Genomic DNA, 16,641 nt, shown 5'->3' with positions numbered 1-16,641 from the left:
TGGGCAACTGGAGAGGCTGTAGCAAGAGTAGGAGAGACGCTCCACCAAAACTATGAAGAAACTTCAGATGAGGAGGAAGGAGTCAACAGTGGCAAATGCAGTGGAGAAGTCTAGTCAAATGAGGTCTGAATTAGATTCAGCAACTGGGAAGCCACGGGGGGACCTTCGGACCAGCTCAGTCAGTGGCTTGGTGCGAACAGAAGCAGGGTGAAGCCTCCGCCATGCTCGCGGGCACAGAGAGCTCTGGGTACCAGTGAAGTATCTCTGCCTACGTTGACTGGCTAGGCTCACCACCTGTTTCTATTTATGTTTCTCTTAGCTAAAACACCCAAATACATTGCTACTCTGGGGCAAGGCAATAGCTTGGGATCTATTTTAGTACCGTAAAAACTGCAAAAGTTTGTCTGGGTTCATACACAGTACTATACCATCTTACAATTTACCTTTAGGTTCTGAGTCGGTAAGCCGGTGAAGACTTTAATTTCACATACTATAAACGTGGCTTTCCAGGGCAATGCTAGTCCCCCATCACCAATTCCACTGACAGCAACAGCTGGCTGGAGTAGCAAAAACAGCTGGCTGGAGTAGCAGCCCCAGCCTTGCGCTCTCCATCTGGCCAGTCGTCTCCACCTCCTACCACCGTCCCTGATTTTTCTTATACTTGGCTAGCTTCGCTCATTTGTTCACTCATTTGTTGGGTCCCTTCTCTCTCCGCAAAGGTTTAACTGTCAAACAAAACATACACTGCATACATTCACACCACGCTTTCACGTTTATTTACGAAGCACCTTCCACCGTTGACCTCCGTAAGGAATGCTTAGGCTGGAAGGGCAGTGGCGAGGTGCGTGCGCCCCCTGCCGTGGCCCCGGAGCGCTGCAGCCTCGCGGGCGCGCTGCCCCTCCCCCCCCACCCCGCTGTCGGGAGCTCCAGAGGCAGCGGCGAGGCGAGTGCCCGCGCAAAGCCTCCTGGGAAATGCGTGGCCTACAAATCCCTGTACCCACCGCGCTGCAGCCCCGAGGAAGAGGGCGCTTTCTGGTGACTCTGAATCTTGATGCTGCACGAGCCTGATTCGGTATTCACAAGAGGCTTTTGGGGGAACATCTCTCTTTCGCTGGATGCACGAACGGACTTTGCTGTCGCAGTTTACTGGACTTGTTCGTTGTGGCGAATCTGCCGTTGCGGCACGGTGGCTAGGCGCGCAGGGCCCTGACGTGAAGCTTGCGGAATCTGCTGCGGGAAGAAGAACGCCAGGGTTTCTCGGGCAACTGCAGTCATGGCGGCGACTGCCCCCAGTGCGGGCGCCTCCGCGCCTGAGGCGGCGGGTTCCGCCGAAGCCCCGCTGCAGTACAGCCTTCTCCTGCAGTACCTGGTGGGCGACAAGCGTCAGCCCCGGCTCCTGGAGCCCGGCAGCCTGGGCGGGATCCCGAGCCCGACCAAGAGTGAGGAACAGAAGATGATCGAGAAGGTGATGGAAAGCTGTGCCTTCAAGGCAGCGCTGGCCTGCGTGGGAGGTGAGGCGAGACTAGGGGGGCCGTTGGGAGGCTGAGGGCTTGGACGGCAGCGGGGTCCTCTGCCAAGAAGACCACGCGCCTGGGAGGCGAGGAGCCCGTGGACCTCGATCTTGACCTCACCCCTGCCTCGATCCGTGAACTCGAGTAACCCTTCTCTAGGCCCTGAGGTTAGTTTTCGCCTCTGGAAGTTGGATCAGCGAATCGGTACTATATGGGTCGGGGCCTGGAGGTTGGTTATAAAATGGTTGACTCCATTCATTCGTTGATTCGCTTTTAAGTAATAATTCTTTGAACAAATTGTTACAAGTAGCCATCACGTGCTCGGCAGTGGAGGGACGGGGTAAGAGACCAGAGCCTGGTTCTCGTGAAACTAACATTTTAATATATATAGAAGCAACAGTGTTGGGAAGGCGCCTGGCAGGAAAGTGGAACGTAGGGGAACAGCAAGTGCGAAGGTCTGCCAGGAACCGGCTTCAGGTTTGAAAAACAAAGGCCAGTGTGGCCAATGTGATCAGATGGCGGTGAACAAGGGGGAAAGAAGTCTGGAGCACCCCCCCCCCTTTAAACCTTTTGAAGGCTTAAATGTATGAATGTATGGTGTCCCTCCTGTAAAGAGGTTGGCCGCATTTGCAGATGAGTTGAAATCTCAATGAGAATGAAAGACAATCAAACAAATATAGTGAGTGCAGGTGTGAAGTATAGTAGAAAGGAAAGAGAGGTATTTTTTTTTTTGGTTTGGGGAAGGCTACAAGAGGTGAGACTGCAGCTGTATCTTGAAGGATTGGGAGAATGGGGGTAGAAAAGAGGAAGGGAAATGCCCTTTCAAGTTGGGGGTGGAGTTGCGGATTTGGGCTTTTTGCCTTTAGGCATTAGGGCAGTAATTGATGTACATGATGAACCAGCATGGAGTGTGGAGAAGGAAAGAAAAGTCTGTGGATAGGGAGACGGTATAGGGATTTTGCTAAACCGAACCTCGGTGAGGCCTGGCCTGGGTCTTTGTTCATCATTGTGTCTGACCCTAATAAATCACTTACATATTTGATGAAATGATGAATAAGTCTTTGTAATGCTTCAGAGTGGAAGTGATAAAGGTCCTAGACTAGGATAATTGTGAACATAGGGTTGTGGCGGGGGGAAGCAAAGCAGCAGTCAGAAATGCCCTTGAGGTTTGGAGCTGGAGTGACTGGAAAGGAGCCATAAGTAAGAAAGTCTGGAGGGGAGGTGTCCATGATTTCATTAAACATATATTGACCTTGAGGTGATGAGAGGACATCTATATGGAAATGTCCAGCAGGTTCAGGAAGTTGGGGACAGCAGTGTGTGGTTTGCCATTTGGTAGCTTTGTGACCTTAGGGAAGTTACTTAACCTCCCTGAGCCTCAGCTGCTTCAGCTACAGAATGGAGACGATAATAGTATCAACCTCACAGGACTATTATGAAGAATAAAAGAAGCTGTGACTATAACGCGTCAGAGTAATTGGCACATGGCACTCACTACATGACAATTATGAATGTCATCATCGTCAAGGGAGTGATTTGCAAAGTTGATAGCTGAATATATGAGTATAGACAGAGAGCAGAAGGTTAAAGGTTGAATCTTGAGGAATGTTAGAAAATAAAAGGAGGCGAGGCGCCTGGGTGGCTCAGTTGGTGAAGTGTCTGTCTTCTGCTGAGGTCGTGATCCCAGGGTCCTGGGATCGAGCCTTACATCGGGCTCCCTGCTCAGCGGGGAGCCTGCTTCTCCCTCTCGTCCCCTGCTTGTACTCTCTATCGCCATCTTTGTCTCTCTCTCAAATAAATACATAAAATCTTAAAAAAAAAGAAAAGAAAAGAAAAGGAAGAAATCCAAAGGAAGACAGAGAAACTGTCAACAAGGTCTGGCTTGTGTGATGTGGAAACCAGGTAACTGGAGGGTCTGAGTGGCAAGGTGGAGTGGCGGGGGTAGGTAGGGAGTGTCCTCTTTGCTGGTGGCCATCCAAAATGTGTATTTGAGTATGATGACCTCATTACAGTAACCTAGAAAACATGCCAAAGAAATCTTCATTTCTGTGTTTGTTTTTAGGATTTGTCTTGGGAGGTGCATTTGGGGTGTTCACTGCCGGCATTGATACCAATGTGGGCTTTGACCCTAAGGATCCTTACCGTACGCCGACAGCAAAGGAAGTTCTTAAAGACATGGGACAGAGAGGAATGTCCTACGCCAAAAATTTTGCCATTGTGGGCGCCATGTTTTCTTGCACTGAGTGTTTGGTAGAATCTGTAAGTGTCTCTGCCTTCCGAAAAAGCCTTGCCTGTACCACCTTATGACTTCCTTTTTTTTTGAAGATTTTATTTATTTATTTGACATAGAGATAGAGAACAAGCAGGGGAATGGCAGAGGGAGAGGAAGAAGGAGAAGAAGGCTCCCTGCTGAGCAGAGAGCCTGACTTGGGGCTTGATCCCAGGATCCCGGGATCATGACCTGAGCCGAAGGCAGTCACTTAACTGACTGAGCCACCCAGCCCCCTCCCCCTCCATCTTATGACTTCTAAAGAGAAATGTTGATTAGAAAGCAGATCAGAAATGTCTGATACTTGGTAGATTGAATTTTCATTAAGTAGTTCCTAATGTAGGGGCACCTGGGTGGCTCCGTCGTTAAACATCTGCCTTCAGCTCAGGTCATGATCCCGGGGTCTGGGATCAAGCCCCGCATCGGGCTCCCTGCTCAGCGGGAGGCCTGCTTCTCCCTCTCCCACTCCCCCTGCTTTTGTTCCCTCTCTCACTGTCTCTCTCTCTGTCAAATAAATAAATAAAGTCTTAAAAAATAAAAATAGTTCCTAATTAAACTTTTTGGGCATTTATTGCATTTATTTAGGCTTGCATTATTTTTTAGTTCTCCTTGTAGGCTAGAAGTTGGTTAATGATTTTATTTTTTAAATTTTTTAAAATTCTAGTTAGCATACAGTGTTATATTAGTTTCAGGTGTACAATATAGTGATTCCACACTTCCCTACAACACTTGGTGCTCATCACAACAAGTGCACTCCTTAATCCCCATCACCTATTTCACCCATCCCCCCACCTACCTCCCTTCTGGTCACCATCAGTGTGTTCTCTATAGTTAAGAGTCTGTTTCTTGGTTTGCCCTTCTCTCTCTCTCTCTTTTCCCTTTGCCTGTTTGTTTTGTTTCTTATATTCCACATGAATGAAATAATATGGTATTTGTTTTTCTGTGACTGACTGACTTTGCTTAGCATAATACTCCCTAGCTCCATCCATGATGTTTGAAATGGCAAGATTTCATTCTTTTTTATGGCTGAGTAACATTCCATTGTGTGTATATATCTTTATCACATCTTTATCCATACGTCAATAGATGGACACTTGGGCTGTTTTCATAATTTGGCTATTGTAGATAATGCTGCTATAAACATCAGGATGTATGTATCCCTTTGAATTGGTATTTTTGTATTCTTTGGGTAGATACCTAGCAGTGTGATTGCTGAATTGTATGGTAGAGTTCTTTTTTTTTTTTTAAGATTTTATTTTTAAGTAATCTCTACACCAAACATGGGGCTTGAACTCATAACCCTGAGCTCAAGAGAGACACATGCTCCAATAACTGAGCCAGCAGGCACCCCAAGAGTTCTATTTTTAACTTTCTGAGGAACCTCCATACTGTTTTCCAGAGTGATTGCACTAGTTCACATTCCCACCAGCAGTGCAAGGGGTTCCCCTTTCTCCATGTCCTCGCCAACACCTGTTGTTTATTGTGTTTTCAGCCATTCTGACGGGTGTGAGGTGATATCTCATTTAGTTTTGATTTGCATTTCCCTGGTGATGAGAGATGTTGAGCATGTTTTCATGTGTCTGTTAGAAGTTGGTTAATGATTTTAACCGTGAGACTTGTTCGGGACCCAGAGAAGAGATTTTGATTACTCCTCAAATGGCGCACTTGGTTTCAGCGCTCTCGTACCACCTGCAGGAAGCATCCATGAACACATGCAAATTTTAGGAACTGTATTTTGGAAAGCGAAAAGGATTAGGTTTCCTTTGGGGAGGGACTAAATTAGCCAGCTAGAAACCCTGTGTTTTTTTCCCTTAAACATCTTGTCTGGCTTGTTTCTTTGGCTCTGAACTGCGTTTCTCCACCCACAGCACCGGGGAAGGTCAGATGGGAGGAACAGCGTCATTAGTGGCTGCATCACGGGGGGAGCCATCGGTTTCAGAGGTTAGTAAACAGCTCCTGCTTGGTTTGCTTTGTGGCCTTCGACAACGTGCTGTAGTTGACATTCCCAAACACATGCGTGTTCCAGGGACAGCCCAAGGCATATGTGGACACTTGATACTCTTCTCTTCTGACAAGTAAATCAGGTTTACTTTTGCATTAACTTACTTTTGGAAACTTCTAGTATCTAGATCAGGGTTTTTCATCTTTGGCACCGTTGGCATTTTGAACCACATAAATCTTTGCTGGATGGAGAGTGGGGCTGTCCCGTGCATTGTAGGATGTTTAGCAGTATCCCTGGCCTCTACCCACTAGAAGCTAGTAGCATCCCTCAGTTGTGACAGCTGAAAGTGTCTCTCGACATTGCCAAATTCCCCCAGAGGATGAAATCACCCATGGCTGAGAACCACAAAAAAAATCTAGATTTTATTTATTTTTTATTTTTTTAAAAATATTTTATTTAGTCATTTGACAGAGACAGACACAGCGAGAGAGGGCACACAAGCAGGGGGAGTGGGAGAGGGAGAAGCAGGCCTCCCGCTGAGCAGGGTGCCTGATGTGGGGCTTGATCCCAGGACGCTGGGATCATGACGCGAGCCAAAGGCAGACCCTCAACTGACTGAGGCACCCAGGTGTTTCCCTTCTTTCCTTTATTAAAAGATTTATCTATTTTTTTTTAAGATTTTATTTATTTATTGGAGAGGGAGGGAGAGAGAGTGAGAGCACAAGAATAGGGGAAGGGAGAAGCAGACTCCCCGCTGAGCAGGGAGCCCGATGCGGGGCTCGATCCCGGGAGCCCGATGCGGGGCTCGATCCCGGGACCCCGGGATCATGACATGAGCCGAAGGCAGACACTTAACGACTGAGCCACTAGGCGCCCCAGATCTAGATTTTAGAAAAAAGAACTGCCCTCACATTGAAAAGATGGGAAGAACTTCCTCCCAGTAAGGAATTCCTGAAGTGTATTGATCTGTAGGATAGGACAGAAGCACGACTAGGTCTCGTTCAGCCCTGGAGAGCCCATTGATCCAAATGGCAGGCGCTGCTGAACTTTCAGGTCCGTGCATTTCAAGTAGTTCAGACATCTTTCTTAATACCGTACAATTGTCAGTTTTAATATTGTGTGTAAGTTATATGGTAATGTCTTTCTGCAGTTGAGGATTCTTAGTGTTCTACCCATTGAAAGCCAGACGGGTATTCTGGAAATGTGGGTTATCAGCAAGAAACAACAAAGAAAACAGTTCTCTGCACTTCTCCTGTCAGTGTGCCCATCAGGAGTGCGGTGTGGGGGGTCAGTGACCTGACTCCTCCGAGGGGCCATTGCTGGGCCACTCGCCCTCTTCCGTGCCTGATTTGCCCAAAACAAAAAGCCTGTTTTCTCCTTCTCGGAGAGGCAGGATGATTTGCCATCATTAAAAGCTGCTTCTGCTCCTCAGACAGCCATTTGTGATTTATAGAGTAACTTTTCCTTTGGTCTTCCCATCGCTCAGCTCTGTCAGCGACGTTGAGAAGCTCAGCTCCCTCCAGGATTGCTTTGATCACCTTCCCAGGAATTTAGTTCATAAACAAGTCAGGGTAACAGGCCATATGCTTTCACTTGCTTCCAAGGGCTGATTCTCTTAACCAGCTTCCTGCCTGTGAGGGGCTGTTTCATGAAACTGGAAATCATAATTTTTTGGAATGAGAAAAGTTGAACATACAGCTAGATAAAGCACACTGGGGTAGATTGTGGACTTCCTGGGAGTCTTACAGATCCGACGGGTCGGTCGGACGACAGAATGTCGACACCGGTTTCTTCGCCGCCGTGGCTAGGCAGACTTCTGAGGGCAGCCTGACTCGGTGTCTGTCACCCCAGGTAATGTCATTTCTGCTTGCTTTACAGCTGGCTTAAAGGCCGGGGTCATTGGGTGTGGAGGTTTTGCTGCTTTCTCTGCTGCCATTGATTATTACCTACGGTGAGAGTTCCTGCCTCCAGGGAAGGACGCTGCCAGCCCAGCATCAGAGCTGCTCTGTGGAGCCCAGTTTTGTCCCACTGCAGGGCCCTCGCTTCAGAGACCGCAGGCCTTTGTTTTCCCTCCTACCGTTGGTGTCGTGAGGGAGCCACCTGGCTGCCGCCTACCTCCACCTCTGAGGAGCCACATTCTCTGCTCCTGGGTTCCCGCCCCGCTGTGTGGGGGATGTGCCATGCCAGCCTCTCTCGGGCAGATCAGGAGTGTGTTGACTGGTCGGAATGAAGTTCCCTAAAGGTTCCGTCCCGACCACAGCCGGCCCTCCAGTGGTTCCGTGCGGTGGGACCTGAGGTGACTGGACATGTACCAGGAAGCTCGTGTACTTCGGAACTCCACGCGGTCGTCCGTCCCACATGGCAGGACAGAGTAAATGTAGACTGGCCAACCCATCATGTCATTTTGTTTAGTGTTCTGCGATCTTTGTTTAAAAAGTTAGATTATAGTTTAAAAGGTTGGTTGGTTTTTCGGGGGGAGGAACAGTGACAGCGTGGTCCCATCCCCTCCTCCTCCACTTCCCATTACGAACAATAAAGGCTTTTCATACCATAAAATAAATGAATAAATAAAAGGTTGGTTTATTTTTATTTTCAAATTCCATGAGTCCCAAAAATGGTGCCAGGTGGCCCAGAGATTGGACATCCAGAGGGAGGGTGAGAAAGTTCCTGAGAAGTGTGGGAATGTTCGATTCTCAGGGTTTGCAGAATAGCGTTCTGAGATTGTTACTTCAGCCAGGGCCTGCCCTCTAAGACGCCCAGCCCAGCCGTGTCCTAGGATACACTGAAATTCCATGCATAAGCCCTGGCTTCTTCTAAAAATCCTGTGGGCTGGCTGATGGGAATGCCTGCGGTCCGGGCCACACTGGTTTTAGGCTCTGACCGCTGGACCAGGCCCAGCTCAAGGACACGCTGTGTGAAGAGTCCTGCTGTGGTCCTCCTGATGAGTCCATCAGCAGCGGCTGGTGAAGATCAGACGGTGTTGAGGGGCTGTTCTCCACTACCCTTGTTCTCTGGTACCAGGTTTTTTTGTTTGTGTTTTTTTTAAAGATTTTATTTATTTATTTGACAGCGAGAGAGGGAACACAAGCAGGGGGAGAGAGAGAGGGAGAAGCAGGCCTCCCGCTGAGCAGGGAGCCCGATGGCGGGCTCCATCCCAGGACCCTGGGATCATGACCTGAGCCGAAGGCAGACGCTTAACGACTGAGCCACCCAGGCGTCCCTGTTTGTTTTGACACATTAGTGTTTTTTATTTGACCTAATGGTCTTTTTCTGACAAAAGAAACTCAGCCTAATTGTGTGCCCTGGAGCAAAAAAATAGGCTTTTATGGTTGGGATCTGCTGTGAGTGCTTCTTCACTCTGGTCCTTTGGTGAGGACACGAAGGGAATGAGCTCAGGCTTTCCCACGTGGGGAAATCATAGGCTTGGTGGGGCCGTGTAATTCCAGCCACCTTCAGCCAGCAGTAATGTCTCCTGTTCTGTACACTGACTCCTTCACCTTGTTTTGCTTTCTCCCCTTTTTTCTGCTGTCTTCTAGCTTACGCCGCCCCCCCCAACCAGAATTCAGACTTGGCTGAAACGTCCAGATGTCCAGGGGTGTGTGTGTATGTGAGTGAGGACGTCAAACTCAGCCGGTAACCCCTTCCTCTGGCCACGCCTGCTGCTTCCTCGGCAGTGGACGGGAGCTGACGCACAGGGCTTATGTCCTTGTGTGGTGGAGTCTTGTAATATCCAGCCCAGTCTCACAGGTCTGAGGCTTCACTGCTCCTTAGCTAGCTCGAGTATCCTCAGAGGCCTGGGGACAAAGTCAGGAGTGTTTCCTATACTGTTCTAGGTAAGTCACTTCTAAGCCCTTGGAGGGCAAGAGCAGATGCTCCTAGCTGGCAGCTGGCAAAGCGCCTGGATGCCTGGCAGGGAGGGTCCCGTGTGCTGAGCGAGGCCCGGAAATGCTGCCTCTCTGACTGTCTCGGAGCAGATGAGCCCTCGGGCTGTCAGTAGCCATCATTTCAATAAGCCAAGCGTCGTCCACATGGACTATTCAGTCAAGAAAGGAGATGAATAGTTTCCTGTTTTAGATGGCTAAGGAGTCAGTATGAGCTCATAAACCAAACACCAATTTTCAGAGACATCTGTTCCTGATCTCCAGAATAAACATAGTGTCCAATGGCTTAGGCTGGTGGGAACCTCTGTCAACCCCACTGGCTCTCCTAAAGGGAGGCCGGGCCCCCCAGGGGATCCAGCCTCTCCAACAATCAGACTGGGCCAAAAGGCTGCCCCAAAGACGCCCACTTCTGATGAAAATGTAGAGAAAAGTTTGCATAAAATAAGAAGCCTCCACTTGGATCGACACCTTTCTGCCATCTCTCGGAGGGATACTGATGGCCAGGTCTTTGGTGGGGCGTTTGTCCTTCATGAAAGGAATCTCGCTGGTGACCGACTTGGAGGCCCCTGTGAAGCACAGGCTGAAGGGAAGCTCAGGGGACGTTAACTAGGGGCATAGATTTCTGGAAACTCACATCTGGAGACAGCTGGAAGAGTTAAATATTTAGATTGGTGGTCTTCCTTGGACTACTGAGTATACAAATGTCCACACCACAGGGCTGAGTTGTGTGCAAATGTTGGGGCTTTGCATTTTTTTTATTAACATTTTCCTCTCACGTGGTTTACATCAATTTATAATAATCTACATAAGTTGAAACAGAACATAGACCAAAAAAAAAATACATCCTTACCAACTTATTAAAGTCCGATATTAATGAAGGTTCCCACCCTACCTGTATCAGCAAAAACTGGCAGCCCACAGCCGTTGCCAGCAGGGACAGGTGTCCCCGTGTCCCCATGGCCTGTCTGCCGGGCTCCTGTCGGCACAGCCTGCCCTGCTGGGCACCGTGGTCGGGGGTTTTGGGCTGCACGGTCCCTGACTTTTGGGACCACCCATGGGCTCCTTCCTTGGTGCAGCTTAGTCCATGCCTGGTACCTGCCCCTCCCCACCCTGGGGGTGGAATTCATAAATATTCTGAGCCGTTTGCATTTCTCAGCCCCTCCAGCCTTCCTCCCTAAGCCAGCTTGGGGGCTGCGGTAGCTACCTGATGCCGAGGAGCAAACCTCTTGTTTCGGGGAGGTGGGAGACACCCATCTGGGGCTGTAACTAGCTCTAGCTGGGCCTCCAGTTCACTACCATCAATGGCTTTGGAAGCAAGAACCTTCCATGCCACCCACCAACTCCTGAGTGCTGAGCAGAGACTCCAGGGATGATCACAGGCTGGGATCTTTAGACTCAAGTGGTGGTCTTTCTCCACCTCCTGTCCCAGGCCGCAGGGCTCCTTGCTAAGCTGCCAGCAGACGGCTACGTGGTCAGAATCATTTCCCTCCTCTTAGGCATTTCTTTCCTCAGGTGTGCACAGAATGTGCACCGTTCTGCCCAAGACTGGGCCACAGGTGTAAACACCTTGGGAAAGCGCCCGCCTCTCACCGAGCCAGTGCTACGGCTTTAGGGCCAGCAAACCCTTCTTTAGAACTCAGCCCTGAGCACAAGCTGAAGGAGCTGTTCTCTCCGACCCGGAGGGCCTAGAATCTGCTCTCTGCCACCTAGGAGAGCCAGAAAGCCGTGTGCTCAAGCCCCCGCCACCCGGGAGCCTTTGCCCTCCCAGGCCAGCGGCTCAGATGGGAGGAAACTGCGCTTGGGGGATACTTCTCATTCCTCTCTGGCACGGAGAGGTGGGCCTCAGAGTGGGGACTAGAACCTGCTGATCTCTCCTCTGGAGCAGGGTGTCGACAAGGAATGTCCCTGGCAAAACCCAGTCCCAAGAGAGGCAGGTGCTCGTGACTCCCCAACGCCTGGAGTTTCCGAGAGTTCACCCTAAAGGCCGCGTCTGGAAGCTGTGGGCGGGGAGGCAGCACCATGGTGGCTGGCTACTGGGGCCCGTGCCGGTCTTTGCCGGGCCCCGGAGCACACGTGGCCGTGGCGGCCGTCCCGTGGCAGTGCGTGGCTGTGGAGGATTGTACAGTCTAAGGCGAAGGCACCGCAGGGTCCGCGTGGTGCCTCCTGGGCGGAGCCTGCCTGTTTCCGGACACCTGCTTCAGCCATCTCGCTGCCCTCCTAGAGACCTGGCTCCCCTAGAAAAGCCACTATAACGCCTTGCTGCCGAGAGCCGCTTTCCCCCAACTTCGGGCCGCAGTGCTCCGTGGCGCTCCTCTGCACGTCCCACCTGTCTTGTTTGCTCAGTGGCCCGACTCGCCCACCTCCCCCCGTTCGTGACCCTCTGGCTCTCTTGATATCAGGTCACTTGTGAGTCTTGACACTCAAAGGAAATAGAACACCAGGGGAAAAGGAACTGAAAAGCAGAAGAAACAGTCAAAGATGCCTCACTAGGAGGCAGGAGATAGAACAGATAAACCCCAGAAATGGAGATTGTCAGGTGGAAATTCCAGATCGGCTCTGTAGCTCTGTGCTAAGCTGAGGATTAGTGTGAGGCTGTCTCCCTGTCCAACGTGGGCACAGGCAGCAAGGCCAAGCAGGTGTGCTTCCACAGGCGGCGGATGGGGTGGGGGGGCCGGGGGGGGCCGGGGGGGGCAGCAGGCACAGCCTCGGACGGGCCACTGCCGCCGCCGCCCAGGGCCTCCTCAGCTTCCAGTGATAGAGCGAAAACCAAGGCTGCACATGCATGTGGGCAGGCCGGGAGGAGGGGAGGGTGGAGGCAAACCGAGGGGACGCTGCCCGGAGACTGCAATCTGGGAGCAGGGCCAAGAGAGGATCAGCCGGCCGCAGTGACAGAGCGCAAAATAAAAGCCCTTGGACTGGACCGGGCGGGGCAGGGGGGGAGAGTGGACCGAAAGAACAAAGCAGGCTGTCCGTATGCCCATACTGGGTCGGTCACTGCCATTTCTGCAGGACAGACAGACAGGAACCCGTTCCCCAATGGCACGGGGCATGAGACACAACGCGAGGGACAGAATGCAGGGCCCAGGGCGCGGCGCTGAGGCTGGGGGCTGGGGCGGCTGCTTTGTACAGGGCGGCATGGAAGATGCACGGATTCCAGTTCGGGGAAATCGGTGTCCCTTGGAGGCTGGAGCACTGGGGTTGGGAGTTTTCGATGGGAGTCTTTCAAGTCTGTGTTGGGCCCCCGGCTGGAGAGGCCGGCCCGGCTCGCCGCCCGCCCCCAGCAGCTCCCGCCTTGGGCTACACGTCGGTGGAGAAGTACAGTGTGTTCCGCTTCAGTTCTGCGAAGGAAATGGGGGGGTGCTGCAGGTAGTAGAGGAGGACCTGGACCTGTGGGGGGGACAGGGGAGACTCAGGCTGGGCTCCTTGGCCTCCTGGCCCTCCTCCCATCTGCCCAGAAGAAGCGGTCGCCGGGGGTCCACTCTGTGCCACCCTGTCCCTGCCCCCAGGCCGTCTCAGGCCGCTGCCCCCCCCCCCCCCCCCCCCCCCCCCCCGGGCGGTGGCGGCCCGCCCCCCCCCCCCGCCCCCCGCCAGCCCAGGGGTGTGTGCCCATTGGCAGCAGTAGACGGCACCTCGGGGCAGAGGCTGGGGAGCCTGCGGCCACCTCCCCAACCTCAGTCGGAAGCTTCCGACCCGCTCCAGAGGTTGGCTTTGGCTGGGCAGCCCTGCCTCCGGACCGGACTCTGACCTGGATCTTGTAGGGACTCCAGAGACGTTTCCTCACGCTGGAAGCAATCCTAGAGCTTCCACACGGGAGGACAAGGCCCCCAGAGGTCTCCTCGGCCCTGAGCCTGCCGTCCGAGACTGCGGCACTCCCACCCAGGACTGCAGTCAGCACCGGGGGCCCCCGGTCCGGGCTCACGCTTCTTTTGTTTTGTTTTGGTCTCGGAGGCGGGACTGTCCGGAGCCCTGCCTCCCCGGTGACATCCTACAGACCATCCACCCAGCAGCTCAGCAGGGACGGGCCGTGGGACTCCGAGCTGCTCTCTCTCCGCCCTGCGGGGAAGCCCGTGGCGCGACCCGAGCAGCCCAGGCCGTGCCAGTGGTACCTGGGCCATGACATCATGGGACCAGATGTCTGCAGCCGACGTGAGGTGTGCTTTGCTCTCCACTTCCGACGGTCTCAGTAACGTGGGGCCAAACACAGTAGCCAGGTTGTGAAGGGACATTTTGTTGATAGGTTCCTTCTCAGCAACCCTGAAAGGGGTGGCGGGGGGAGAGAGGAAAAAAAAAGGCATTTCTCAGCAGCCACTCGGAGCTCCAGACGCTTGGCCTGAGCTATAAGAACTCCTGGGACGATTCCCAGAAGGTGGGTACTAGCCGCCCTTCCTGAGGGTAGAGACCTCTTGGTAGGGAGGGACTAAGCCCGCGGACCACGTCTCCAGCTCTGTCCCAGGACGTTCCTGTATTGGATTCCTAGCTCCCGGGGCCACCCCTTGACGGTGAACTGCCAAAGCCAGAAGGACCTGCTCCAACTCCTTCCCCTCGAGGAGGATGACGTTCCTGACTCGAGAACCTTCCCTGTCCCGCTCATCACAGCCCTGTAAGACCAAGACCTCGAAGTACAGAGGTGGGACGTGACTTGCCCGAGGTCACACGGCTAGCCCGTGGCAGACCTGGGGTCTGACCCCACGCCGTCTGCCTCCGAGCCTGTGCTCTCCCCAGGGTCAGCCGAGCCGCTGCGAGTGGCCTCGGGGGGTGGGGGTCCCAGAGGAGGGGGCCGCGGCTCCGGCAGCAGTCGCGAACTAGACCCCGGGCTCTGCTGAGGCAAGACAGCCCTGATCACAGATGGGAGCCCGGGGCTGTTCTCCCGTGCCTTTCCAGAAGGGTCTTTCTCGCGGGACCCCAGAGTTGCCTCCCTTTGGATCTTTCTCTGCTTCTCTTGCGCAACAGGCCCCATGCTCAGTAGATATTTCCCCGGAGTGACAGCGGGGGCTGCCATCTGGCTGGCGTCCAGGCAGACCCAGTACCACCCAACACATCACAGAGGCCCTGGGCCTCCATGAGGCCCAGGAATGTTTCTGGGGCTGAGACCACTCACCCCGAGCAGTGCCCCCCACTCCGACTGCTTTGGAAACGGGCAAACACTTGCATGCCAGGAGGTAGCTGTGCAGCCGGCCCAGCCCCCCTACACACACACACCCTACACACCCCTACACACACACACACACACACACCCAGCCCCCCTACACACACACACACACACCCCTACACACACACCCAGCCCCCCTACACACACACACACACCCAGCCCCCCTACACACACCCCCCCCCACACACACACACCAGCCGGGGGCCCAGATGTGGGAACAGAGTGCCCGGTTCCCAGGTTGGCAAACCTAATGAACTTGCCCTCCCCACTCCTCCTCTGTGCGTCCTCCCCACAGTGCTCGCCAAACTCTGGGAACTGGTTGGGGCTCCAGTTCGGCCAGAGCAGAGGGAAAATGCCTTACAACGGGTAAGATAGGACCGCGGCCGCAGGCGCCGCCAGGTCCCCGCTGGCCCTCGAGAGCTGGCCTGGCTGAGCCACAGCCCGCGCATGGGCCTGGGGCCTGGAACTGAGCTCGGGGAGGAGCAGGCCCCAGCTCCGGGGGCTCCCTGGTCCCAGGTGGCAAGTGGATTGAAGGGACACCAGGAGCTTTCCCTCCCCACTTACACCCGGACCAGGGCTGGGCGCAAAAGCGAGAGGCGAGGACACCGTGGGCTGGCTTCAGTTCCGAGCTCTGCTGCAGGCAGCAGCTCGAGCAGCTCTCGGTCAGACCCCACGACAGAAGGGGTGGGGGAGAAGGCACGAGGGGACAGCTCAGGACTCGGGACACGTGCCTTCCAAGGACAGAGCCGTTGCCAACCCCAAGCAAAGCCCTGCTGGGCTGGGGCTCAGTTTCCCTGTCTGTTAGATGAGGTGCAGGTCGAGACCAGCGGGTTGCAAACTTTGGACTGTGACCCACGGCAAACACATTTTACGTTATAACCCAGGACACGCGACTGCGTGTAACCGAACCGAACGACACGCACGCTACGGCTCGCAGCGGCCCCTAGGCTGTCCGTTCCCGTCCGTTTAAAACTGTGAAGTGGACTGAAGGACCACGGACTGCAAGATCCATCCACAGTCCGTGGCCCTGGCACTGCCTTCTAAGCGGCGTATGGCCGATGTGTGAGGCTGCTATTAGGACCCAAATATTTCTCAAAACAGAAGAATTTGAAGGCAAGAGTTTGAAAAGCAAACTCTTACCCTGTGATGGATGAGCCAGCAGAGGCGAGCACCCATGAGGAAGAGCTGAGGGGCTGGGACACCGGGCAGATGTGTCCTCCCCTGCTGGGGCCTGCGCTGGGCTCCCTGCCCCCCTCCCCCCGGCTGGGCCCCAGCTCATTACCTTTTCAAGTGTTCCAGCAGGAAGAGAAAGGTGATGAGGTTGGGGTCGGGCAGGGTGCGGAGCAGGTGCATCATGCAGTTTTCCTTGGCAGCAGGGTCCGACAGGGCTGTGGGGAGAGCGTGGCTAGGGCGGGGCTCGGCTCCCAGGTGGGGAGGCCCGAGCCAGCGCCCCCATGGCCAGGAGGCTAAGGGACACGGAGGGAGAGCCCAGGCTGCAGGGGTGAGGGGAGCAGACCCTGCAGGGAAGGAAGGGCCTGGTATCTTCCCAAGGGTGGGCTACGAACAGCTGGTTCCTGTAGAAGCCCCCACCCGTGACCTGCAGCTCAGTCAGGAGGCAGGCTGGCGGGGAGCGGGCACCCTCCCGCCCCTCCCGCCTTGCCATGCCCCCCCCCCGGCCGGGGTCTAGGGGGCAAAGCTTAGGGCAATGAGGACACTGCTTTGAACGCTTCCTCTCTTTCAACTGCCTGTGATGCTAGAGCAGGCAGTGAACAGCCTTCCAAGGGGCTCCTCACTCCCTGTGGTGGCTGAAGCTCTGATCTGCCCCGGGAGGAGGTAGGGGGGAAGGAGGCGGGGGGGGGGGGGGGGGGGGGGGGGGGGGGGGGGGGGGG

At 54.0% G+C, this 16,641-nt stretch overlaps 2 protein-coding genes across 6 annotated transcripts in view; one reads left to right on the top strand and one right to left on the bottom strand.

Annotated features, from left to right (window-relative positions):
- Nucleotides 1-998: 998 nt before the first annotated feature.
- On the top strand, nucleotides 999-8,796 carry TIMM22 (translocase of inner mitochondrial membrane 22). The gene is made up of 4 exons (XM_032429152.1): nucleotides 999-1,511; nucleotides 3,574-3,770; nucleotides 5,649-5,721; nucleotides 7,601-8,796. Exons 1-4 carry the CDS (start codon nucleotides 1,274-1,276, stop codon nucleotides 7,675-7,677), a joined length of 585 nt encoding a protein of 194 aa, XP_032285043.1. The 5' UTR covers nucleotides 999-1,273; the 3' UTR covers nucleotides 7,678-8,796.
- Nucleotides 8,797-10,322: 1,526 nt separating this feature from the next.
- Nucleotides 10,323-16,641, bottom strand: part of ABR (ABR activator of RhoGEF and GTPase) — a 170,924-nt gene continuing 164,605 nt past the window's right edge. For all 5 annotated transcript variants that reach the window (XM_032429018.1, XM_032429022.1, XM_032429020.1 and 2 more), the window contains 3 exons: nucleotides 16,035-16,140; nucleotides 13,710-13,857; nucleotides 10,323-12,990 (listed from right to left, as the gene is read on the bottom strand). In XM_032429018.1, coding sequence (XP_032284909.1) covers nucleotides 12,901-12,990; nucleotides 13,710-13,857; nucleotides 16,035-16,140 — 344 coding nt within the window. In that variant the 3' untranslated portion in view covers nucleotides 10,323-12,900. The remainder of the gene's footprint in view (nucleotides 12,991-13,709; nucleotides 13,858-16,034; nucleotides 16,141-16,641) is intronic.

Source organism: Phoca vitulina, unplaced genomic scaffold (genome assembly GCF_004348235.1).
Source record: "Phoca vitulina isolate PV1807 unplaced genomic scaffold, GSC_HSeal_1.0 scaffold40, whole genome shotgun sequence".
Lineage (NCBI taxonomy): Eukaryota > Metazoa > Chordata > Mammalia > Carnivora > Phocidae > Phoca > Phoca vitulina.
This window is presented reverse-complemented; position numbering and strand designations above follow the sequence as displayed.

What these genes read in the sequence shown, in the direction of transcription:
- TIMM22 (XM_032429152.1), top strand. Translation starts at nt 1,274, where the DNA reads ATGGCGGCGACTGCCCCCAGTGCGGGCGCCTCCGCGCCTGAGGCGGCG. An exon ending in AGCGCTGGCCTGCGTGGGAG is followed by an intron (nt 1,512 to 3,573) that starts GTGAGGCGAGAC and finishes GTTTGTTTTTAG; the next exon opens with GATTTGTCTTGGGAGGTGCA. An exon ending in CTGAGTGTTTGGTAGAATCT is followed by an intron (nt 3,771 to 5,648) that starts GTAAGTGTCTCT and finishes CTCCACCCACAG; the next exon opens with CACCGGGGAAGGTCAGATGG.